General features: G+C 37.5%; 1 protein-coding gene across 12 annotated transcripts in view; it reads right to left on the minus strand.

Moving 5' to 3' along the window:
- Window positions 1-26914, minus strand: part of BLTP1 (bridge-like lipid transfer protein family member 1) — an 86775-nt gene that overhangs the window by 58647 nt on the left and 1214 nt on the right. For all 12 annotated transcript variants that reach the window (XM_085579301.1, XM_085579309.1, XM_085579302.1 and 9 more), the window contains exons 2-18: window positions 20446-20575; window positions 17568-17684; window positions 16081-16159; window positions 15390-15454; window positions 12056-12242; window positions 10883-10964; window positions 9988-10181; window positions 7640-7719; window positions 7092-7242; window positions 5374-5530; window positions 4551-4629; window positions 4175-4266; window positions 3211-3328; window positions 2290-2445; window positions 1784-1881; window positions 682-860; window positions 415-521 (exon numbers count right to left, since the gene is read on the minus strand). In XM_085579301.1, the coding sequence (XP_085435427.1) occupies window positions 415-521; window positions 682-860; window positions 1784-1881; window positions 2290-2445; window positions 3211-3328; window positions 4175-4266; window positions 4551-4629; window positions 5374-5530; window positions 7092-7242; window positions 7640-7719; window positions 9988-10181; window positions 10883-10964; window positions 12056-12242; window positions 15390-15454; window positions 16081-16159; window positions 17568-17684; window positions 20446-20542 (2038 nt within the window). In that variant the 5' untranslated portion in view covers window positions 20543-20575. The remainder of the gene's footprint in view (window positions 1-414; window positions 522-681; window positions 861-1783; window positions 1882-2289; window positions 2446-3210; window positions 3329-4174; window positions 4267-4550; window positions 4630-5373; window positions 5531-7091; window positions 7243-7639; window positions 7720-9987; window positions 10182-10882; window positions 10965-12055; window positions 12243-15389; window positions 15455-16080; window positions 16160-17567; window positions 17685-20445; window positions 20576-26914) is intronic.

A 26914-nucleotide genomic window follows, 5' to 3' on the forward strand; every position in this document is an offset into this window, starting at 1 on the left:
TGAGATCACAACTTCCGAAAGTCAAAAAAACTTAGAAAACCTAAGGAACAAGATATGGCCAAAAATATTGTATTTCCTCCTTAATATATCGATGTTTTATATACCAAGTGATATTTTATCTTGTGCAACAACCCATTTAAGAGATCCACTTTGATAAGGACAATGAGAAGTGAACTGCAGACAGTATCCTCTTTTTTACACAAGGAACTGGGACACATCCTGAAATGTAGCAGCATGGAATCCTGTCAGGTTTTAAATCAATGCCAGTGCATTCTTATGATCAACACATTCCCCTGAGACATAAAGCAGCAATACAGTTCCAAGTTCATCTCTGCAGATGGAAGCAGTGTGATCCAAAGTCCCAGCAGCTTCCCAAATGAACCATGCTAACAAGGAAAAGGTAGTGACACTTACAGGATTGCTTTAACTGCTCATCTGCCTTCTGAGGATAAATTGGGTGCCAGGAGTAGTCAATTGTAAACACAACACTTGGGACTGTCCAGCATTCAACCCATCCAGCCCTTTCAAAAGGAAATAGAACCCTTTCATTTCAAGCAAAATACTTCTTTTAAGTATCTTTAAAGCAACCTCAAAAGTTCATGAATCACATACAAAATAAAAAAATAAGAAAAGTCAACATAAAGATATAAACATATATCTAAATATCTCAATAGAACTCACTCTTCTTGAGTAATGTTCCTCCATTTGGGTTTGCCCGTTTTCTGACCACTTTGACACTCTGCAGAAATACAAGACTCAGGACTTATTTTATTGGGCTGACAATCCTTTACCAGCATAAAAAGGGAATATTTACTAGGATGGCAATCGGGTAGATACAAATGAAGATCAACATCTTCTCCCTAAAAATCAAACATCAGCGACAGGAAAGTTAATTTACATTCACTTTATGCACAATGTTCGTATGTGCCATCACCTTTATTTTACAGGCATAATTAAACAAGAAATCTGTTTCCCAGCAAGTTGTAGTGCAATCCCAAGAGCTCTGAAGGCTTACAAGTCCAATAACTTGCAGATAACCAGAGCAGTCTGTAAAACACTGGACAGCTTTTAGTGATCATTGTTCTTCTACTGCAGAAATTGAATACTGCAGAAATTAAATAACTAAAAGAAGCTTACTCCACATCTCAACTAAACCACACTTTAAAAAGAAAGAAACCTATAAAACATTGATTTATTTGCTATCAAATGATACCAAATTAGCAACATCACCATCAGCTAGTTTTTTTTATTTTTAGCAGCAGTAGACAGATTCTATTTTAAGGAAGACAAAAAGTACAATAATTCAAAGAATTATCTGCATCTGTTAAAAACACTTTGTGATCATTATTTATGCTACAGAACCACTTAAAAATCTGGAACATGGCTTTCCAAAACAGTTTGGGGGTAGCCAGCACAGTATTCAATTCTATCTTTGAACACACATTAGATTTTCCCATTACATAAATAAAGGGGAACAAAATTCCAAGTAATAAAACACACACACAGACACACAATTTAAGCATCTATAATAAATATACATATTAAATGTGTATCTGCATCTACGTGTGAAGCATATGCATGTTTGTATTTCTCAGAAATATTTTCATTTTTGTGTATATATGTATATATAAATTAAAACAGCCTGTGATTAAATTGTTTCATACAAGGAAACTGAAACCATTAACCTCTGGGTTACTTAAAGAAAAATTCTATGAACTGAAAGTGAAAAAGACTATTTTTCTTTCAGGAAAGAATCTCACATCTACAAGACAAAAGATCTTACCCTTAAGGAGAATCTAGTATTGCATGTGGTTGGAACAAAGTCAGTGAAAGGCAGAGAAAAAACAATGTTCAGGGTTTCTCCACAAGCTGCTAGATAAACTGGGAGGGAAAAGGAAAACCAAACAAATTTGTCAAAATTACTCCCTATTTTGTTCTTAGACAAAGTATCAAACATACAGGTAGAAGTAATTAAAAGATATTGAACAAGTCATGACACAGAATATTACCATTTAACTACAAAGTACTTGGAGTAATAAATTACTGTAATTATGCTGAAAGTATTTACTACCTACAGCTTGTTCTTTCTAGAAAGACACTGTACTTAGCACAAGGAAATAGCAGGCAAACAGTAAAAATAACTCTAATATCTTGGTGCTTTTCTTTATCCAGCAAGGTTTTGGGTATAATTCCAGTACTTTCTCTATATATACATTTGTATATACTGTATTTTGTTGATGATTTTTGTTGTATATGCTACTTCTTCCAAATAAAAAAAAGTGATCTCACCATTCTCCTGTTGTTTGGTGGAACAGTCAATCCAGTTGTGCTGATTTGCTGCCCAGATCATTTCAAACTGATGGAACATGACTTTGAAGTTCCACATATATGGAACAAATGAAAAAATATCAGGTGCGCTGTCACTGGACCAGTCTTGGATCAAATCTGGACCCACACCAAGTAATAAAAAGTGAGTTAGTAGTTATCAGGTGAGTGATTCCTTAGGATTTTTGTGTTGTAGAAGTTGATTTTTGCTCTGACCATGGCAGCAATTTACACTGGGCATTGTGGCACTACCCAGACAATGGCTCTGGTCTCACTCAGGGGATAACTTTATTAGCATGGCACCCTGCCTGCACTAATTAAACCTTACTCCCAGCAGGGCTAATTAGCCCAGGCAGCACTGCAGTGATGGGGGTGTATTCCTTCCATTACTGCAGCTGGAGCTTCCAGCAACAGTTGGGTGGTGCTGTACCACCTTGCATTGCCTTCTTCCTCACAGCCAGAATCCTGAGGAGCCAATTACTTTTCCTCATCATCTGTCAGCCACAGGGACACAATCCAAAGCCCAAGTAGTTGAAAACGAGCCAAGCAAAGAGGGATACCAGGAGAAATCAACATCAGGGATGACAAATATTAAGCAAATCAGCAGCTGTGGTAAGAGTTCTAGTAAGAAATAAATTTCAGATCACTAAACTGCAAATTAAATTTATTTAGATATTAGAAAATTATATTTTTTGTACTTCTACTCAAATGTAAGACTATTATGTAGTTGGACATCCTATAGGCATCAGGAACTTTGTCCTCAGAAAATCTGTTGCCTTAAATACATGAAAACAGAGAACCTGACCTTGCACAACTCAGCAAAATTTGAAAAGAAATCTCAGAGAAGGAATATTTGACATGTAACTTATTTAGCAAAGAGGTTACCTGCAAAGAAGCTCTTCTGAGCAAAGATGAAATGATAGGTTGCTTTATAAACCTCCAGCTCGCACTGCCAGGTCTGTGGCATGTTCCATATCCGGGGATAGCTGGCATTGATATGGAACTGTGAACGAGAAATTAAAGCATCAGGATTACCTGAAAAGATGACAATGCCTGACCCTGTCTCTCAGCAGTTTTCACATATGTACCCTGCTGAATAATTAAAACTGTTTTCATGCTGGGATGAACAGAAGGTACTTCCAGTTCCTTAATAATTTAATCCCTGTCTTTCCTTCTGTGTTTGAAGGTCAAGTGTTAGTGTATTTATGTATTTGGAAAAGTATAGTATGAGTTTCAGATACATCTGCTGCTGTAGATGTACAAGGCAATTTAAAATGCGAAATTTTTATCAAAAGCATCACTTTTCACAACACACTCAAAGAAATCCCCCCGAAAGAGTTATTTTTCAACCATTGATATATTGTTCAAATTCAAACATTAAAAACATCACTGAGATAATTTAAAAACCCATAAGAAGAGTAATCTGCTGCAGAAGTGAAATATTAGGCAAACAAAAGAATAATGCAGTATTAAATCTGTCTCAAGTAGGTCAAGCACAGCTGAGTGCTTTTGAGTACTTGTGCACACATATCCTTTAGCAGAGCTAATGAGTGTAATCATTAATAAAGGCAAAGCCTGTATGGACACGTGGTTACATAGTAAATAAGGTAAAAATTCTAAATATATAATTTACACACCAAGTTAGTGCTTTTTAAGTCACTAAAGGTTACACACATGCACAATTATGTCAGTATATAGAAATTCCTTATATATTAAGGTCTTGCAAAACACATTAAAAAGGTATCTTCCTGCATTAAGAAACTAAAGATTGCTCCACAGAAAAATAAATTTGTTATTTATTAAAAATCCTGTAGAGACTGAAGCTTTGGGCTTATTAATGCACACTTACAGCCAGCATTTCTGCTTCCAAGAGAGTCCTGTACTGCATGCTGCTGGTGGCATCCACGTGGAGGAGCTGCCCTTTAATTGTAGGTGAATAGCCTGGCAAATAAAAGTTACCAAATAATCGTTCAGACACAAGAGTTATACCTATATTTAAACATCTTTTACCAGCGACTTCAGCAGTCCACTACCAAGAAGTACCCTGATGGATATTTGCCTTAATGTCTTGCAGTGAACTGTACAAGGAAGTATTTTTGTTCCTTTCCTTAGGAATATACATCTCAAGATTACGAAGGAAAAACACTAAAATACATTGTCACACACAGGAATTAACTGTTCAGGAAAAACAGTAGGGAAACAAATCAGGCTTAGCCTTAACTCACCATTTTCACCCACTGTCATGGGAATATTTATTTCCAAATAGGATCCTGCACCAACATTTACATGTACAGCGTTCGTTTCCTGTATTGCAAGAAAGCACAACAGTCCAAATGTGATTTCTAGGTTTATTTATGCCTCTGGCTGTCATTGTCCACACCTGGACTAAAGCACCTGATGAATAAAGTCTTTCTTGCCTTCAGAAAAATCACTAATGAACTAACAATACATATTGATACAAAATAACACCTTTTTTAGGTTTAACAAATGCTGACTGAAGTCCAGTTAGAGAAACAGCATAAAATACTCTGATCCAAGGCCTGGGAGGACAGACTAATTTACATGTCTAACACTACAATTCCAACCCTTTCAGTCCCCCCAACAAAAGAACAAAACAGAGACACAATGAAGTGATGCTGTACCCCATTTAGAAAAGTAGCAACAAGTAGAAGAAAAATCCCAATTCCTACACATAAAAGTTTTGTTCCCCTTAATGTCATCTCTTCATTCAGTATCAGAAGAAACTGGTTTTTTATCTATCATTATGGTGAGCTTCATCAGAATTTAAGATTGCACAAGACATGTCCAAATAATGAAGCCCCAAGACTGCAGGAGCTGGCATGGCTTAAGATGTACCTTTAAAGCTTAAAAGAAACTTAAAGTAATGCCTCTAGCTCATAATTATAAAAAACTAAGATAAAAATCACCCAGCTTTTAAAACCATAGTTCTGTAATAAAGACCTGAGACAAGTAAAACTGTGCATAAGCAGAAAGCACAGTGCAACCACAGCAGACAAGTCAATTTCTTGATAAAGTTTCACTATTTACCCTGTTCTTGGTAAAAAGCAAATCAATGGTGGCATCTGCAATGATATTCATTCGCAGCTCAAAAGCAAGGATCTGTCTTGGTTTCCCAGGCTGAGCAATTTCTGAGACTTTCATAACTTGGTAGTCTGGTGGGAAGAAAAACTTCCACAAGCAATCCCTAGTGAAGAAGAATAAAAAAAAAAAAACCTGTTTTTGTTCTCAGAAAAAAATACATATGTATATTTGTGCATCTACTTGGTTCATTTAACTATCTTCCAACTAAAGAACTGAATCTTTAGACAACCAGTGGATGTGATAAGGAAGAATGTTTGTTGAATATCTTCATCATTCCAACTTCATCTTCAAACTCATTATTGAAATCTCTAAAAGTGTCAGTGGTAGGAAGTTAAAATGTATGGCTTTTGTCTATAAGTTAATTCAGGAGGCAAACAAACCATGCTTTTCTTTTTATTCCTAATCCTTGGTTTCTAAAAATCTGTTACAAAAACATAGCAGCAAGTCACCTATTTATTCTTCAGTTTGTGCATAAATAATTGATGCAAGCCCAGAAATAAAGAAAATACAAAACTTCAGGACCTCAGAATGAAAACCACATTTCTACAGATTTACAGCTGAACAGGCCATAAAATACTTGACAGAAAAGGCAGGGTGATGAAGCACAGACAGCAGAGATTACACAGGTCTCAAGGAGGTGGAATTCCCTCCTGCACCCAGCACTTGGCTATTGTAGCAGCTTAAAAGTTTCCAAACTTTTTTTTTTTGCATCCACAGGAGGATGCAAAAGTGTTCCTAGTATGTATCTAGGAACTCTATCTCTAAACTGCTCTCTGCACTAAACTGCTTTCTACTGAGCCAGTTAAGATTATAAAAGGCATTCCATTATAGGGCAAGCTTTATTTGGAGTATTAGAAGTATCATTAATGATTCACTGACCTCGTATTTCTAGCAAAGGGTTCTAGAAAGCGACATTTTCTCTTAAATGAACTATCATATCTAATGACTACTCTTTGGGCTGCCATCCTCACACTCCTGAGAGACAGGAAATCATAACAGTTTCACAGGAGAATTAGTGAAGGCCAAGTACCAGCCTGTAATTAACAGGGGAAAAGAGGGAAAGCACTGATTATGTCACTTGGGCTTAATAGTCCTTCACTCTCTAAACAATCCTACTGTCCTCACCAGAAATGCTCATGTGCAAAACACACAGGACCAAGTGAAGAACAATACAACTCTAGCCTAATATTTTGTATTAAAATAGCTAGATAATAAATACTTTGGAGATAACATCAAGCAGCTGATTATGCTAAGCAAGGCTAAATTATTCCTCCCTCATTATTTTCATAGCCAGATTTCTGCTTCCCTAAAATTTCCTCATCAATATGCAGTTTATTCCCGCATTAAGAGAAGCTTGATAAATCTAAAGGTCACCAATTAACAAGTTAAACCTTTTACTTGATAAACAGTAAAAATACCTTGCTTACAAAAAGATAACATAATCTATTGATTTAATAATGAGAGTAATCCTAACTTTTGAAGGCCAACAAGCTAAACCCCAGTGGCTTTACTAATCTTAAACCATTGTGGCAGGACTCTTCTTTCAGGCTTGGTCTGCCCTAAAACACACAAATAGAAGTCTGAGCAATCACACAATGGAAACTTGAGGAAGTTCTCTCAGTAATACTGGGTATTAAGATGAAAGCTGTAAATTGTGGTCATACCTCTGCCTATCAGCCCAAGGCCCGTAGTTGAAGTCTGTCCCTTTTCCACACACAATGTCCAAACCCCAGCATGGTGGCAGGTCCTGTAATTTGCTGTCTTCGTTGCTGGCTTCTCCATCATTACTCTCCTCTGTCTCCTCTGGTACAAGACCTGTATTACATAAAATAATAAACACATTACTAAAGGAAGCTGTTTAAAATTAGCATGAGAAATGTTTGCTTAAGCACAAGGCAAAGTGTCTTCATGTCAGTTTTATTTGAGAGCACTACAGTATGTAAATATCAAGACACAATTCAATGCAGACTTCAGGTGGAAGGCCAAGAAATATGACCAAAAATGATCCAATGCCACATATTGTACAACTGTAGACACCATTGCCAAATGTGTTGCCTTTGTTCAAAATTCAGGCAATACTTCAAGGGCAGTCAGAGCAAGAGCATATTTATGATACCTCTATTGGCTCCAAAACATTCCATTAGGTCTCTTAGAATACAGATTTTTAACCTTTAAAAAAAAATTATCTATTTTTGTATTGAACAGATTGTACCTGGTTCATCCATATAGTAATAGATATCAACATCATTGGACTGCATTACAACAAAACCTTCACCCATCAGCCTTGGTGGTCTGCAGGGAAAGAGTGAAGAGATGAAGAGTAAAAATCCACACACCAAGAGTGATCTCTGTGAATTCAAGTCATTTTAAATGCAGCATATTAAGCATAATGGATTTGCATAATAATTTGAGGAAAAAACCAAACCATTGATCATATTGTTGCTATTATTGTAACTATTACATTAAAAAACTTAAAAGTCCAGTTAACTCAAGCAGGAAGCTATCAGGTTCTTCTCCACAAGGGTATTTCTCAGGTATTTTAACCACAAGTAACTACAGAAGTTTTACTTTCAGGTTTCTTTCAGTCAAGAGTTCCTTTCTCCTTGTCCTATATTGTTCTTTCACCTGCTAATTGTTTTCTTACTAAAATAGCCCTCTACACCGAAGGGACAAGACTTTCAGTAATTAGACCATTAGTTAATAAAAAAAAAAGAAGAAAAAAGCTGTTCCGCCTCAATAACACTTCCCTCAATATTAAAAGATCTAAGTGATAAACCTATAAGATTAAACATTTCTCCTATTATATGGGTATATTACAATCCCTTTCCCACATTAATTTACATATTAATAATTCTGGTTTTACTGCAGAAGACACTATTGAAGCTTCTCAGTCACTTTCATAAACTGTCATTTCTTGACAAAAAAAGACAATTCCTATGACTGTTTAAGCGTGTGACCTGTTAGAGCACATAGCCCATTTTACCACAGCTCATTTTCAAAGGCAGGAAACATTGGAAAACATGGAAGACAGCAGATGTAGAAATCATGCACTGACAGAAACTATTCAAAAGCAACACAGCAGGAACCTTAAAACTAAGTTTACTTTGCAAGTAATGACAGCAACAAAAAACCAAATACTTTAACACAAACTAGATACTGGCAATAAATTGAGATTATCATTATAATTTTAAAATATTCCCTAGTATCTATCCTATCACCTTGAGCCTGCTGCCTCCAAACTTCTGCTTTAATTTGCTTTTCCTAGCACCATTTTTTTCTTTTCTTGAATTTCTGAGGACTTATTTGCAAAGAGCAATAAAAGTGTTGAGATGGATGTTTGTAAAACAAAATGTCAGTTTCCAAGGTGAAATGTCGATGTTTGTATTGATTTGTCAGTCTATTACAAATCTCATCAAGTCACTTGGCTGTTTTTTATATATTCACTGCCTACAGGAATTTATGCAAGTTAAAACACCCAGCTTAAATTTTAAGCCAAAGCAGTATAAGAGGGCAGGGTCTAAAGAGTCAAACATCCTCCATTTCCAGGGAATTGGGTAATTTCTTGAATTTGCCCAGTAAATTAGAGCACATATTGTACACAGATGCCATCCTTCAGCCATCAGGAGCTGCAGAAATGGTAAGAGCATAAAAAACAAATACTTAGAGGAAGCAGGAGGAAAAGCTAATAGTTTGATCCTATTTTGTTTTAATCTTGTTTGTTTTCAATATTAGCTGCAGAAATTTCCTTTGTTGTCATGTTGGAAGAGTAAGATTCTGTGCACAGCCACAGAATGTTCTTTGAAAAAACATAAAGCCACGTTACAAGCAGCATTATTTGGCTGATAAAAAGCCAGTTGAGGTACAAATGATGTACAGTTTATTGTATTACTTCATGCAAGCACTCGAGCTTGTGTTTGACTTCCTTCAGTTTGTTCAAGGTGTCTAGCCCTGCTTATGCAGAATACACAGAGGTAAAAGGATAAGCAATCTGTCTTTAAAGTATTACACAGCTTTTGCCCAGTTCAGAGTTTTTATTAGTATTTCCTAAACCATGAATCAGCTTTACAAAAGTCAACACCTTAAACTATGCATTTCAGCTAGAAATTCAGTGGTGGCAAAACCTGCGTACAGCCCTTGTACCTGAGAGAAGGAAAAAGATCTTGGACACAGGATGCCACATCCCTGGAAACATTTAAGGCCAGGTGGGATGGGGGCTCTGAGCAGTCTCATCTGGTTGAAGATGCTCATTGCAGAGGGTTTGAACTAGATAGCCTTCAAAGAAACCTTTCCAACCCAAACTATTCTATGATTCTATGTTTGATAGTAGAGCAGAACACACAAAACCCACAAACCTAGAACAACACAGAAAACCAGTGCTTTTCTCCATAAATGCAATTTGTTCAAAGATCCAAAATCAAAAATCTTCAGAGTGGTAACAAATGGCAACTGTCTAAACACACTGAGTAAAATAAAGACATTGAAGTGCAACAAACATTATCTTCTCTGTGTTCCTAAAACAAATAATAAAACAATATGGATACAAAAATACCCCAAACTTACTCATCATTTTGAAGACCAACATATCTTGGACTTGGAACCAGCATGACTCGAACATTTTCCAATTTTCCCTTCACAATGTGCATGAACTGATCAAGGTGGCTTGAAGGTGGTTTCGTGGTGTACGTCAAAAAGGCATCATCAAAATTAATGCAAAGTGTTTGGGGCTGATAATGATTCCCAAATGCCAAGCGACCCTAAATCAAAAAGCAAACACAGTAACTCACTGGTAATCACTGATCTCTTATATTTACATATCTATTTACACCGATCTCTTACATTTAAGTATTTATTTACCTATAAAAAGTCAGTTGAACCAGCCCTGGGCAAATGAAGAACATGAACACAAGTCCTGGCCATAACCTGCAGATATCTACAAATATTATAATACAATACAAATACCTTATAGTTTAACCTCTGAATTTTTTTTCTATTATCTCAATAACAGTTGACCTGATTCTTTTTTGCTGTTGTTGTTTTGGGTTGAGGTGGGGTGTGGTTTCGGGATGTAACATCAACTTTTAAACAATGTGTCCAAATATCCCTAGTAAAACATGCAGAAAAAAAAAAAAGAAACCAACCCCAAACACCTGCCAAAAAATCAGCACACCCCATACTGTACAACACCCACAATTTAATTACTTGGTGATATTCTGGAAGTCATTACTAAGCCTAAGGCATGAGTATTTCCCAGAAGTTAGAACATAACTGTGTTTCCACCAGCACCAGCAGGATTTGTGACTATGTCAGGGGAGTGCCGATGATGCAATTTTAACTTCTTCCAAGCACAAAGGCAAAGAAAAACTTTAAATAGAATGTGTAAGAAAAATGAATGGAAAGTGTCATTTTTTAAGCAAATACCGATAAATAGATTCCTTATAAGGATCTTTTCACTCACCGTGCTCACATTGACTTTAATGACTGGAATAAGTGACCTCCATGAAGAAGAGGGGTCTTGAGATTCTGCTTTTACTTTAACACTAAATTATAAAAAAGAAAAAAAGGGGGTTATTATTTTGTATTTTCTGCAGAAGAATAAACCAAATAACCAAATGTTTTTTCTAGAGGTCTTCAGGACACAGATCTTAGGGAACATTCCTTTCTCAGAAGGGTGCCTCTTGCAAAGGACCTGCTAGCAGACAACTTGCCAGGCTTCCCAAGCCTGGGAGAACAGCAGGAAGCACATGGAGCTACACCTTGGTGCTGACACAGGTAGGAAACAAGCATGCCTTGTTTAACTCAGAGCAATAGTTAAATAAATTTTCCTCAGAGGATCCTGGCCTGTTCTAAATACTGCTGTTTAGGCATGGGAATTTTCATTTCTCAAGACACATCCTCCTCACATTCTTCCTGCGCCTGTCAATAAGGGCTTAAGACAAAAACACAACGAGACTGGCTGGGAGGCAGAGCCCTTACTCAAACTCACCACTGCCACAGCACCCTGCAGCTGCCCACTCTGAAATTTAACAACTGGCCAGCAGCAGTGGCAGGACTCAAGTCTCATTAGATCCTCTCTGCTCCTGACAGTAAATCAGCCTGGTGAGGTCCTTCCCAAAGACAGGCTAATTATTGAACATCTGACTGCACTGCACATAAGCCATGTAAAACTCCTTCAATTTCTACACCATGTTTTCTGGGATAGCCCAAAAAGAGGAATTAATAGAAGACAGTTTGTGTAGCTGTACACAAGACCATAGAGATCCTCACATTTTGCCTATTCAATGTCTTGAGCAGCTGTTACTTCTACTGAGCAAAACCATTATTATTCTGCCAGCATAATCCTCTTCAACACATGCTTCCTCTCCACACTGTATTTCAAATAGATTTTTCAGCCTGTCTCTGATCATTAAACAAAAGTTCTTGGTTTGTTTGGCTGTGTTTTTTAATTATTACTGGTAGGAAATCTGAGGAAAGGAAAAAGATTCAGACTGTCAGGCTTGTCAGTGCAATTTCTCTCTGTTGTGCTTCACTCATTTGGCCTCCAGAGAACATGTTAACAAAACATTCCCCAATTAGTTCAGCACTTTGCAGAACAAAGCATAACAAAAGAGCAAAATTAATAATTATTTACCTTTCAAGATTGGCGTGTGTTCTCTGCCTCCCATTTACTTGTGCTCTCTCATCATCTTTCTTTGCTGGAATTATTGTGGGATCCAAGCCAAACAGCTCTTGAAGTTGTCCATAAAGCTCAGAGCGGTTATACACGTGAAATTCAAAGTCATTCACCATAATATACAGTCGAGTTTCTGCCTTTGGATCTAACCAAATAGGAGGGAAAGAGGTTCTAATTCTATTTAAACATTCCCTTGGAATATTTACAGTTTCTCAAATATGCACATTTTGCAAAACCAATCCACACAGTACTGAACAGCTGCTGAAGTACATATTAAAAAGCAGTAAAAAACTCCACAAAATAATTACAGCATTCTAAGCAAATCAGTAAAACTTGGCAAATAAGACAGCTGCCTACAAAATATTAAATCTTAAAGACATTTCACCCCTAGGTCACAGTCCAAAAATAAATCCAGACAGAAAATGCACAAAATGGTAAATGAAGTTTTTCAGTCTCATGTATGAAAACAAATAAACAAATATCCCTCTTGATGCATAGAACAGAAACCTAAGCAAAAACTTCTGCTTTTTAGCACAAATATCACTGAGATCAATTCTATCTCAAAACCTAAATGGTTTTCTAGTCAAGCTCCCTGGTACAGCATGCCTGAAGTGGGAAAAAGATTTCTTTTATAGAGAAACAGAAAACACTAATATGCAGAACTAACCAGATGATACTCATTTTGCACAATCAGTCAACATTCTCACAAATTTAAGATTTTAACTGTTATATCAGCTTGGCTCTCTGATCCTTAAAATCTGTTTTAACATCTGCTGATCATATAGAGAGCTGATTGTGACACACTTTGACATACTTTTGCCTCAGAAAGTGTGACCTAATTATGCAGTTAATGTGAGGGAAAAGCTTGCACCACTTCCCCCTAATTACCCAGTTGAAAGAGTGCCCATTACACATTGACTCAAGAGACCTGAGCTGCTCTAAAAACCTCATCTGGTCTTTCTAAGTCAAACAGACTTCAGGCAGCTGAAGAATCAATGGTTATTACAGCAGTTCCCAAGATGCAATTCAGAGGGTACAAACTGAAGGCAGCATTTCCCAAAGACAAGAGAAACTAAAACTCGGAGCAAACATTTGTGGTCAGGGTCAAAAGAAGAAATGCAGATGCCCAAGAGCCAAGGTTTAGAGGTATCTGCTGGATTAAATGCACCCAGATTGATAAAAAACTCCTCTGTCCCTCAAAATCACACATCTCTGCAACACTGTCCCAACAACAACCAACTCCTTCTCCAACACACCTAAAGCACCAGAAATTTCCATATAGTTACAGAAATATATACATATAGAAAGTAAGTATCCAGAACACATTGACATCACAGGTTTCTTGAATAGGAGACAGAGAAAAGTTAATGAGTCAGCTTCAGTTCCTTCCTGTTTCCATAAAAGCACCATCAAATCCATTTGTTGCAAACCTTAACTTTCATCAATAAGAATCAGGCAAAGAATGACGCGGACAAAGATTGGGATACACAATTGCTCACCCAGGAGATCTCAGCAGCATCAAGAACACAAATAAATGTAATTTTTCAATTCCTGGATGCAAGCATTAGACTTGATTTACTAAATGAAATCATATGTACTAATTCGTTTCTTTAAAGGGAATTTAAAGTGACAGGTATATCTTTTTCCTAACAACAAAAATAAGGTTTGACCTCCGCACATCAATTTGGATGGCTAAAACACTTTTGGAAAAGAAAAGGGGCAAGGAAAGAGACAAGCAAATCTGAATGTCATGATACTAAATGATTCAAAGAAGCATTTACGTAGGTTATGTACAACTACCAGATTGTTTCACAATGTGAAAATTGATAATGGGCTGTGGCACCTAAGCCAAGTCATTGGGGTGTGCCCTATCCACAACATGATCCTCCAGCTTTTATTCCTAAACCATTTGCATTTCCTAAGTATATACAAAACCTCAAGTCACAGCATGACTTAACACTTAAAGAGCACTTTAGTCATGTTACTTTTTTTGTCAGACCTGGACACCTCTAACTTCTGTGGTTACTTGGATTATTTGTCCACTGATCACATGGCCTTAAATGCCAGGAGGAAACACTACAGCCTTGCAATTGCCAAGGAAAAATGCCACCATAGAGAACAGGCAACCACATTCACTGCATTAAATTTAATTCATTTTTTCATTCTCTGAGCCACTAGAGAAATATGTTTTAACTAGCAGATGAAGACAATCCTATGAAAACCCGATGGACAGTAACTCATGGTTGGCAAAATCTAATTAACTCTAAGACTGAGTTCCACTTCTTGAATGACTTTTTTATCATATAATGAATTTAACTTGTGCCCTACCACCTCAGAGGGTGAGCAGTGCCTCAGTAAATAGAAATGAGCAGCTCTTCCAAACTCATATCACTGCCCAAAGTGATATGAGTGCATTCACTGACTGGTTTTGCATGCAGTACTGCTGCCACTGCTGAGTTGGTACTGACACAGCAACAGCTCCATGAGCTTGCTGACAAGTCGAAGAGGCTTCACACCAGCAGAAGCCACTTCCAAAGGCAAGCTGGGGGAAAAAAACCCTCCAAAGTTCAATGACCCTCTCAATTAGCATACTCATCTGTAGATCGCTGACATTTCTGGACCTCCTTGAATGAGCAATGGAGCTGTGATGGCTCCAAAAGTCAAGAGAAGCAGGACCCAAGTCTCATTCAACAAGATTCTAATCTTATAAATGATTAGGCATACAGGCCCAGGCTACTTATGCTTTCTCTCTGTGTTTTCTGCAGATAGAATTAATCTCTTGCATCTGTGTTAATCATCCATCTTCAGCCAGAGATAAGGAAGAAAAATGGGTTTTTTTTATACTTCCCCACTTCTGTAACCACAGATATCATCAATACACAGGCTTGTCAAATACTAAAAGGACATCCCTTACTGAAACACTTCAGATAAAATACTGAAAGCACAACACTCACTGAAACTCAGAAACTAAAATCACTTGCAGAACATAAGATATCTCTATTCATCATAGTTATCAACTTCAATACAGAGACAATTATGCTTGGACTCCAGCTAATGAAGGTTACTATTAAGATTAATGGTTTGTGTCAGGAAGGGTTCATGTCCCCAATAATGAATCCTGTATTTATTTCATCTCCTCTGCAACCAGTGAACAAATCCATATCTTCTGAGGATCCAGAGTACTTCAGGTACACATTAACAAAGCAATTGCATGCCTGTGACTGCGCAAAGGAAATGTGTTTCTGTAGGCTACCTGTAAATTTAAACTTTGAAACCTTTTAGGGAAACTTACCGTGCTGCTTCTGCTTAGGGTTGTACATCTTCCACCAGCGAAAAATGATAAATCCATCTTGAATTCTAAATCAAATAATTTGGAATAAAACAGAAGTTGAGAGACCTACAATCCTACATCCTACATGCAGTTTGTGCAGAGATCTGCAGCTGAGGCAGTCTACAAGCAACAGGAAATCACAAAGCATTACAGCACACTGTGTTACACAATTCCTGCTTTAGCTGAAACACAAAACCCCATATCCATTGCCTCCTCAAGGCTTTCCAAACATGACAGCAAGAATCAAAACTACAAACTATTTGCTGGTGTTCAGGTTACAAAACAAATTATTCTGAATCTCAGTAAGTAAATACCAGCTATTGGCCAACATGAATCTTCCATATTTAAGAGCAAGAGCATGAAGGAGTCAAAGACATAAATGAAAACACAATTCTCCTTCACACTCCAAAGTGGTTTATTTGACAAATATGAAAGACAACTACCATCTTATCCAGCATTCACTTCCATATGATAAAGCTAAAGCAGCAAATGAACTCCCAAGTATGTAGGAGTGTTAAATACTAGCACCAAAAGAGACAGTCTAACACTTACAAATAGACTGCTCATTTGGAAAACAACATTTTGATTTGTGCTATTTAGACCTGTATTTAAAATACTTATTTAGGAGGGGGACTTGCTTGGAAATCTGTACCTGATGGACATGTCCTCTGTGATGAAATAGATTTCACGCACCATGACTTTTCCAGACAGCACAGAAAATGAAAAGGAGCCTAATTAAAAAAAAAAAAAAAAAAAGCTTATTACCATAAAGCTGTTGATTTTGTGAACAGAGAGAATACAGCATTCAATTATCTGAACTGGGTTAACTGGATATCTTGAGTTCCCTTTTTGAAGGGAAATCACATATTCACAACACAAAGTACATAAATAAGGGATACTGGGTTTGGCACCACCCAACAATACAACCAAACCCCTGAGGTACTCAGGGGTCACTCAGAAACATTCAGGTGCCTTGTAAATCTCAAAAGAATTAGAAAAGCTGTTTAGAACATTTAGAATCTCAAGTCATTGTGTGCAAGACCATAATCAGAGGAACTAAGACTCCTGATTGACTGTTTTAAAAAATTTTAAATGGCTGTAAGGATTTTGGTCCAATTGTTATGACAAATTATGTTTACAGCAAGAAGGATTAATAAATATGAAAAGACCAGCAGGTAATGCAGTGGCCCAGATTTTTCCTAAGGCTTTTCACCTCACTCACAAAAAGTACAACAAAATTTAAAGGAAAAAAAAAAAACCCAAAAAACAAAAACCAAAAAATCCAAAATCAACATTAAACAACTGAAACGAAGCAGTAAATAATGGGATTTTATTAACATTAGGTTCTACTCACAGATGAGGTTCATAAAGAATACCACATATTTAGCCAGCCATATCAGCTGTCCCTACCTAATGGCAATTTCACAGAGAAATTTTAATAAAAGCCTGTAGATCAAGTGTAGCAGCCAGTAAGTACTTCATCTATTTTGCTCTTCAAAAAGGCTGGATTTGAACATGGTTTGGAATACAGTTCTTAGGTTCTTGAGGATATAAGCAAGTGAATTGCAAGGGTGTCTGTGGCAGGCCAAGCATGAGTGGGACTTGTTGGTTTTAAGTTTCCACTACATTTATGATGTATAGTTGCAGAAAAAGTCCAGAACGGAAGTTATTGCTATTCTGTGAAGCAGACAGAGAAAGGCAGAGAAGTAAATGAAAGAAAATTAGAAGTGTGATCAGTGAGGTTGTGGGCTACAGCCCTCTGTGACTCAGCACCAGGTATTTTTGTAAGTGGGTGAGTGCCCAAGTGATTTGTACTGACCCGTTTTTATTGAAAAAAGTTTAAAATATTTTAATAAAAAGTTAATGGATTTTGATGCAAAATGTTCTAGCCAGTATCCATTCTACATATCCTAGTCTCAGTATGGATAAACCTGTGATTAGTTGTTCTGACAGCTTATTTAGAAAGCAAAGGCAGTGCCTGAATAGCGACTCAAGGCTTGAGTCTCTGCTTTGAATCCACTGAATGTTTTCAAATCACTCTAACAAAGGAACACTGAGTTTACTTCAAGCTTTTAGCAAACTGAGGTATGATAAAAAGCAGCAGAGACAAAGAGTGGCATTACATTAATCATAACTTACCAATATGGATGTAGCCATGTTTATATAATCTGTTAAGAACCAACGTTAAAATGAGTCCAATGTTCCGGGAATTATAATAAGTTAGGTAGATAATCCATCCGCAGGACAATATTGTTGCTGTTGAAAGATTACAATGAATTAAAGCATTTTTTAAAGTGCACTGACCCAGATAAAAAACCTTACCTATTAGGACTATGAGGCATAGTAGTGTTCTTCCTGCTCTCCAAAAAATTTGAAACTGATGGGACACTTTAATGAGTGTTTTCAGAGAGATGGTATGAGAAGGGTGTGAAGAGATGGGGGAAAAAGGGAAGTCCAGAAAAATACACATTCCTCACTCTCTTCCATTTCCCAATATAAAAAAAAACTGTCCTCCCAGAGGACCTGCAGAAGGCACCACATTATTTTATTACATCACTTATCATCTAAGCATTAGATTTTATAGATTGAATTGTAACATGTATTGTCCCACATGGACATTTATTTCAGAACACCCTAAACAACCCCAATACCACCAAAGTCATACTACATACCGTCCCTACTCTTCTCCAAACTCTGAACTGTAACTTAAATTTCTAGTCTTTCATATATTATCACAGGAAACAGTATAATTTGCAAAACCATTTCCTACGATGCTGCCTCCTGAGAGAAATGTACCAGCCTTTGGATTAGCAGAAATACCTCAACAGTTCAAGCATGGAATTTGATAGGGAAAAAAGGAAATAGCAATCCAATGAGAAACAAGATTTAAAAAAAAAAAAATTAGGTCTGCTAATCCCCAAAGTAATTTTTACTTTAGTTGATTAAGAGCTAGTAACCTATTTCTAATTACAAGGGTTCTCTAAGCTTCCAGAAGGACAAACCCAAAAGGAACGGCACTGCCAAGGAATGGACCAGTTCTAATTCACCTTACTGATAATTACCATTCTATTTCACCCAAAGCAGAGTAAGGAAAAAACCTGAACTTTGTAACAGAATTTTTTAATTTATGCAAAAAATGGAAAAAAAATATGGAAAATCTAAAGTGCAGAAATGCATAGGAGCATGGCACCTTAACTTTGAAGAGAGTTCAGATAATTACTCAAAAAAAAAAAACCAGAAAAAAATTACAAAAACTATATGTTCTTCCACTGTTTCTTTATTTTTTTTTTCAGTAGGATACTCCATTGCTTCATAACAATACTTTGTTGAAATAGAAAGAGAATGTGAAAATTACTCCCATGACTTTTGTCATTTCCTTACTAGAAAATGGATCCAGTGTGACCAAAATTCAAGCAGCTCTTACCCTTGGGCAATAAGCTCCTTGACACATTAAGCAAATCAAATCTGTGCAGGTGATCACACAGGAAAGAGCACAGAGGCTGGAATCTACATCCCAGGAAAGAAACTCCAGCTGGCATTAAGGGCAAGCACACTCCAAGGACAGTGCTCACCTCCCCCACTTTCAGGTGAGTAAGCTCCTCCCTGCTGGTCCTCTGTAGGGAGGGACAAAGGTGGGATGACTCACACTCTGAGGGTCCATGGGCCTTAATTTGAGGTTAAAGTTCAACTTGGCATTGCTAGATGGCTGCAGTCAAGAAGGTGCCCTCTCAAGGTGAAACATACTGAGAAAAATTGGGAAACCAGCACACTTTCCAGTCCTGATCCATTGCCTTCAGCACTGGACTCACCTCTGCCAGAAACTGTATACTTTTTCTTCATCAAATCCCATAAACTTCATTAATTTCATTATTATATTCTTGAATTTTGAAGCCTCTGCACTGAAGCCAAGTTTCAGAAATTGCATTTCCAAAGTTTTACTGCATGTGATTTTTAGAAATTATTCCGAAAGTGAGCAACAGCTCTTTGAGGAGCATGTTCATTTCTGGAATTCATCACCTTTTACTGAGACCGACAGTTAGCTGTTTCAGCATTCAGGAGAGGAAAACACTGGTATCTTTTTATGTTTTCTTATAACAGGATGCCACAGGTCAGCAGATAAAAGCAAAGGAGGAAACGCTGGCTCAAGCTGGGTCAGTTAATAAACACCACTCCAATGTGTTTCTATGCAAGCCTCATAACAGGAAGCAAGTCAAAGCTTTTGAAGACAAAATTTTCAGATCTATTTGCATCTGTTCCACTTTTTACCATGAGCTACTACCAGTGACTTCCCCTATTTTCATCTTGACTACACAGAGAACTCTATGTTGAGTACAAACTTTGCATTTCAACACACTAAAAGTGAAAGAGAGAGCATACAGTAAGCACCCGCAAATAATTTATCTATGTCCTTTCTATTTAATTTGACCTACTGAAAAATAATTCCAGTATGTCAATAGCCAATAGACTTGAACTTGAATAGTGAAAGTGAAAAAATGAAGTTTTTCATTCTGTGTGGTTGCCCCTCACTCCAAGACCAAAAGTCAAGGCTGGAAAGCAGACATTATCTAATTATCTACCTTTGGAAAAGTCTAAATTCATTGGACACTTTCAGTATTGTTATATGGACCCAAGTACAACTTCATATTTATTTTGCTGTCCTTGATCCACTTGTTTCTAGATTAAGAAAATAAAAATACCTACACGTATATAAGCAATAGTACTAAAAAAAAAAAAAAAAAAAAAAAAAATCAGCATACCTAAATCAGGCATGTTTACAAATCCAGCTCATAACTGATTAAATGACAGCTTGGCTTAAAGGCTCATTGTGGAACACAATTTAGTCTGGAAGCTGTGTCATTAACCATAGTAGTCCTTAGATCACTTTCCAAACTACAGCAGATTAAATGGCAAGTAGGCACATACTAGCAAAAGGAAGTTATTGTAGCTGACTGTCATGCTAATCTTTTGTTATGATATCATAAAAGAAATTTAACCAAAACAGAAGAGTTAACCTTACCTACTAACAGCCAAACCACGTTGGAGTCATGCTCTGTCAGGAAATCTTCCAGCTGCGTGATACTTGGGACAAAACTATCATTTTTTCTTTGATCCATTGCTACGCTGTTTTTGCACCAGCACCTATAGAACTGAAGGAAAAAGAAAACCATTCCAAAACTGAAATGAGTAACAAGCATGGTACAGTTTGGAAAAAATGGACTATGTACCACCTTAAATCATCTCCAGCAGTCTGTTTCACACAAATACAAAGTTACTTGTTTTATTCCTTCAATAACAACTTCATGACTCTCAGCCACCTCTTCTTCTACTCCAGACCTCCAGAAACACTTTCACTCATCTCTGCTGGAACAGTTTCCAGGCACAAGACTGCCTCAAACTACATATCAACAAAATACCAAAATATGCTTTCCATATTTAGTACCCTGAATGCCCTGTACAGCATACAGCAAATAAATGTCTAAAACTGTTGTGCCACAGCAGTAAGTCAAAAGGCAACTGAACATACAAGTAAAAATGAGGCCATATTAAGCTTACTAACATGCAAAAATATAACATGTGACTAAACCGCTGCCCTTGCAGAAGGTAAGGCAAAAGGAGACACTTCTAGGAGTTACAGAGAATTCCCCAAAGCCCCTGATCTGCTGTGTCCATAATTCTGCTTAAGCGTGGATTTGTATCATTCTGTTAAAACTGTCTGGTTGAACTGTTATAGAGAACAGAAACCCAGTCCTTATGAACTTGCACACTTCTTCAAATCACCCAAAAATCACCTTGCAACTGGGTTTATGTTAATTAAATGTGATTAGCAGGGAGTTGCTCAACTCAGCAACATCTGTAATTATACAGCAGTATTTTTGTTGCATTGGTTTCATGTGAAGTGTTCTCCCTTGGACCTTTATCTGTCAAATCTTCTTACAAAAAAAAAAAAAAAAAAAAGCATTCATTCTGCTTCTTTTTTATTTTTTAACAGCTTCCAGCTCCTGGCAGCCTGTCTTGCTGACAGTATTCAACCCTCAAAAAATATGAGTTGACTTTATTCCCCTTTGTTATGAAGGCTCTGTTGGTTTTTCCATCAAGGGCTATAGAACATAAAACTAATATTGAAAAGTTCTTAGATTTTAAGCAGCATAACAGCTTTGGAGTAGTCAGTATTTGCAAATGTTAGCAGTAAATATAACAATCGAACTGTTTCTTCATTTTAATACTCAAACTACTCTTGTTATTTTAACTGGAAGAAGTTGGGAAAAAACTGCCTTTAATGCACTTGTTTCTCCTGTTGTAACCTGAACCAACAGCCTGTGTTTAAAACAACAACAGAAGTACAGTCCCAAGAATAAGGGTTAATAATTTGTTCATTATCCCTTCTTCAAGAAGGAATAGAATGGGAAGGAAATAACATGAAAGCAGCAAACAGAAGAAAAGAAACAACAAAGAAACACAATGAACCAACACCACTTTCCAGCAGGGGTGATAAAAAAGCTACCAACTTACTCCCCTACAAGGAGGAGGAATAAGAGGAATAAACATCACACACATGCACACAGACTAAGAAAGGAGCTGTTGTTTCAGAAGGGATTTTAGAACAGCAAATTAAATCACATAATGGCACTGTGATTTGCTTTAAGACATGCACAGTACCTCAATAAAAAAGCCACATGTCAGTTTGTATGATGGAGCAGATGATGCCTCTGCAGGCAGCCTCCAGGAGACTTTAACCCCTGAATCACAGGGTGAAGAAAGTCAAAACATTTCCAGCATAAAAGGATGGAAGAACCTGTCCTCTCCCTTTCTCAATAAGGGACAACAGGGTCACTCTATTGTGACCAAGACCACCATGGAAATGCTGTCAATAGGTGAGGCTTACCTATCTATTGCCTCAACCACCAGTATTTAATCTCATCAAGGAAGCAAACTATGGTGTTTTCCTAAGAAATTATGACTCAAAATCACATGATACTGAAACATGATTAAAAATCATTAAACAAGACCATGGCAAGACAACTTGGAGACTGAAAGTATTGAATCTTGATACTTAGCTACTTAAATAAAGACAGTGTTCATTTTTTTTTTTTTTGTCATCACAATCCATAACAATAAATTGGACATGCAATTTTTTTCTGGGATCCATTTGCTACCTGCATGCAAATAAATTCAGGAATCCCCCCATCACTCATCATGTGTCAATACAACATATTTGAGCTTGAAAGATGATCCTTTAACATCCTCACCCACTGATTTTTCTTTTTCTTTTCTTCTTTTGTTGGGGTAGTCTTTGCCCTTGAACAAGTTTCTTGAGGGAGGATGCTGGCAATAAAAGTGTAAGCGCCCAAAACCAGGCACTAGCAACACCTGCACTGGATGTGAGTTCTCAACCTCTCAGAGGAATCAGGTGCTTAATCCACTTAGATTATTAATTATCACAATAAAAAGGGGATAGAGGCAGAGACTGAAGGAGCACACACTGTTCATAATGTCCCTGCACATTTATAAGGCCCAGAGGATGAAGAGGCAGGATCTGGACCATCAGGATTGCATATATGAAGAGATCCGGTCTTTTCTGAACAGATATTTGCTACTTTCCATAACCAGCATTTTTTTCTGACCACAGTCCTGCACCTTCTAGCCCCTATACACTGTAACCACTGCTTTCAATCCTGGGCCTCGCAGCCTTCCTCTCCCATGCCCTATACACTGTATATGAATCCCGTAGGCCTCTCCTTGCCCACACTCAGCTACATTTACTCCTGTGCACAAACTTAACTTTGCCATCAGAGCAAACTGCTGCACTCTCCAGGAACTCCACAGGCTGCTGAGACTGGAATGTTTTTGTACTGCCTACTGTCTTCTCTGAAGTAAACTCTACAAGGAACTGCTCTTGCAAAGACAAGACCTGAGCGTGTGAAGCTAGCTCTTGCCAACCATGCAAATACACAAAAAAAAAAAAAAAAAAAAAGAAACAAGAGGAACAGAAACCCAGAACTTCACATTTGTATCTCTGCATTTATTTATAAACTTTTCTCAAGGTCTCTGCTCTTCTGTGATGAACAGCTCAGTCAGCATGCTGAAATGTAGTCCAAAACCATGATAAGTGTTTGGATTTATTTGCCTTCCCCCTTGCCTTATTTTTTAAACACATTTTTACTATTCATTATGTCACTTGTGGCTCTCATTTACCACCTATCACATTAATAAATACAAAATGTATTAGCTTTCTCCTGGGCAGAAGACAGGAGAAAAGAAATATTCTGTGGCACTGAGGTGACAGAACACTGATACTCATATTTTATTTTCACAGTAGTCCTTTTTGGCGTCATGTAGTTGTCTTTATTCAAATGAATATCTGAAGCAAGGAGAGATAAAGGCCAAATCCCTCATTTATGATGTCCAAACTGAAATACTAGGGGCCTGCTTTTCAGGTTATGCATGTTTAGACAGTGGCAGACAGTGGATTGCCTTAAAGACACGAGGGCTTGATTTTACTGTGAAATTGCACCTTGTGGTCAGTCAGGCTGTCTTTATAGCAAGAAGACACACTTAACAGACTTGAAAAAGTGAATTTTAATTACTTGTGTCACACATAATCCATTCTTCACGGTATTAAAAAATGCAAGGGAAGTTATAATCCTGGGGGGATGCACTTCATTTTCAGCCTGGTTCCAGTGTTACAAGCCCGATCCAATTTTCACCACAAATATTCCATCCCTAAAATGCCAAATACTCAAAAGCAGCTGCTCCTGATCTTTACAAACTCATTTCAATCACATCAGACAGGTAAACTCATTTTAACCTCAGCCTGGCAAATTAACTCAACACCAAGAACAAACCTCTGCTTGAGCTAAGTCATTAAAAATTTACAGGAGGCATGCATATATGCAAGAGCTGGAAGGAGAGAAACCAGAAACTCGGTGACCAGAGTGCAGCCCTTGGCAGGGACAGCTGCACCCACCTGGAAAAGGTCTGTCCTGCACCTACAGCTGAGCACAAAGGCAGCAAATGTTTTACTCGGTGCCTGGGAGCATTAGGGTGATGTGGGTCTTGATCTGGGCAAGAAGAGGAGAAAGAAAAAGAAATATCTGTTTACCACATCCTTTGTAAAGTCATTTTCCTGGCACGCCCTTGTAGAGACAGCTGAATAAAAGAGGTGTCCAAAGGTGGGGGAAAAACTGGCATTTTGTATTGAGAAGAAACACTTTTAGATGGTCATGAAGTGGGTAGGAAAATAATGGACATGGCCAATTCTCTTATTATTGCTGAATTCTCAGGGGGAATAAACCAGGAGTTTAAATTTGCCAGACATATCCTTCAGATCTTCACAGAAATCCAGTGCTTATCGAATATATGTTAATTGGTGTTATTAGAGGTTAACTACCATTCCAAGGATACTCCAACTTCTACAGCAATTACTAACCAGTGGAGTTACAATTACACCCAAAGTGACACATTAAATGACAGGAGGCAAATCCCCCGGTCTCAATAAACACACGTAGATAACATGTCTGGATGTCTCATCTCAGAAAAGAAGCCATACCTAAGGCAGCTCTTTAAAGGAAAGAAAAGGCATTTTCTGAATCACCCACTTCATCACTGCCTTTCAAAGGGTCTCCAGCACTTCTGCTATGAAATCAAGAGGTTTAGATAAGTAAATGATATTATAAAGGAGGCTCGCAAACACAGACACAATTTTCCTCTCAGGATATTCCTACACTGTCAGCACCCAGAGGCACATTAGACACATCTCACAAAACAAAAAGCTGCCAACCTTGGCATCTGTCCCAAAAGTCTCCAGCTAGGTCAAACACTTCAAACCCATCCCAGCACAGCTTAGGAAACTCAGCTACTCTTCAGTCAACAAGCAAAGGAAAGAGGAAGGAAGAGAAGGAAAGTTGTTCTTAAAAAAAAAAAAAAAAAAAAAAAAAGCCAAGGGAAGTGACAGCACATACAGAGCAATTCTGCCATAGGACACATTGCATCTCCTTCATATCTGGTACCAAATTAAAATTACCTCTGAGCTTTTTTAAGAAAACAGTGAAAAATCAGGTCTATTTCCCTCCCTGTCTGCCCATGCCTGAAGTCCCACTAGCGGTAAACTGTAAACAAAATAAACTAGAGCTTTAATTATACTAATGAAATCCTACTACAGCCTCCAGCAGAAGCAGCTCACTGAAAGCAGAGCCCAGCAGAGCCACACCTGGCTGAGCCGGTGTGTGGACAGCCTTACTCAAACAAAATTTGCACTACAGTAGCTTAGTAAATAACAGGTCAAGTTCAAAATTAATTAAATCAAAATTAAAGCATACTCAAAGGAACAGTAAGATACAAGATTATAATCATTCTCACAATAGCCTACCCAATGAGGTAGTTTTACAGCACAAGTGGTACCTTTTATTTATCTATTTTTAATAGTACATGACATGAATTTTCCTAGTAAAGAGATCAAAGACAAACTCCTGCTATGGCAACCAACATAGAGTACTTCCACTTCTAGCCTAGGAATCCCTGGCTGAATTGGGATAATTTTTTATTTAACTGTTTAAAAGTAAAAATATACTTAACCCTGCCTCCCAGACTTCTTCAGGGGAGCTAGCTCTTTTCTTGCTTACATTGCCAGGCTTTGATGCTGCAGAGGAAAAAAAGGACAAAACCAAAAAAAAAGAAACCCCCAAATCCACAAAGAGTGGAACCTAAAGGCTTACAACAGTAGAAATAATTGTGAATTTCCCTCATGGACACTCCTCAGCTTAGAGAGAAAAATAAAACTATTGTCTTTGGGGCCTTTGAGGCAAAAACTTTTTTTTCCTCCCCTTTTTTAATTTGAGTACAGCACTGTACCTTTGAAGTACTCTATGAAACTAAGTCATCTACTCCATACCTATGAATTTTTCCAGAAGTATACTTGCTCTAAATTTCTCTTTTGACACATCACCACAATTTGGGAAAAGAAGCCTTGTAGCTATATACACCATCACCCTTAATGGAACTACCTATAGGTTCACCCCAGCCTGAAGTCACCACAAAGATTTTGGGGCAGCAACAAGTGCTAGAATAAGTTATGCGAGGAGATAAGAAGTGACTAGAAGTTATTACATGTCACAGTAAACACAGAATAACTCTGCACACTGCTAACCAAACACATGAACTAACCTCTTGCCTATTTCCCACAGGATAAAATGGTGCAAAAGAGCAATCACCAAACAGCAGCTGATGCACACTTCACATGCCAAAGTTCTCTAACAGCATTCCCAAACGGGTGAGTGACTTCAGCACACCATGAAAAGGATACAAGCTCTCCCTAAATGTGTCCATACCTTCACACAATGAGCCCAGATGATCCTCCACTATCAAAACCTACTCCTGATCACTACCAGAATGTGCAAATTCAGGCCATGACCCTAAACAAACATCCCTGAACATCCATTCAGAGACAACTGCCTAAGTGGACGGTCAATACTGTTTTTATCAATGGCTGT

The sequence above is a fragment of the Lonchura striata genome, chromosome 4 (genome assembly GCF_050655825.1).
Source record: "Lonchura striata isolate lonStrDom1 chromosome 4, ASM5065582v1, whole genome shotgun sequence".
NCBI lineage: Eukaryota > Metazoa > Chordata > Aves > Passeriformes > Estrildidae > Lonchura > Lonchura striata.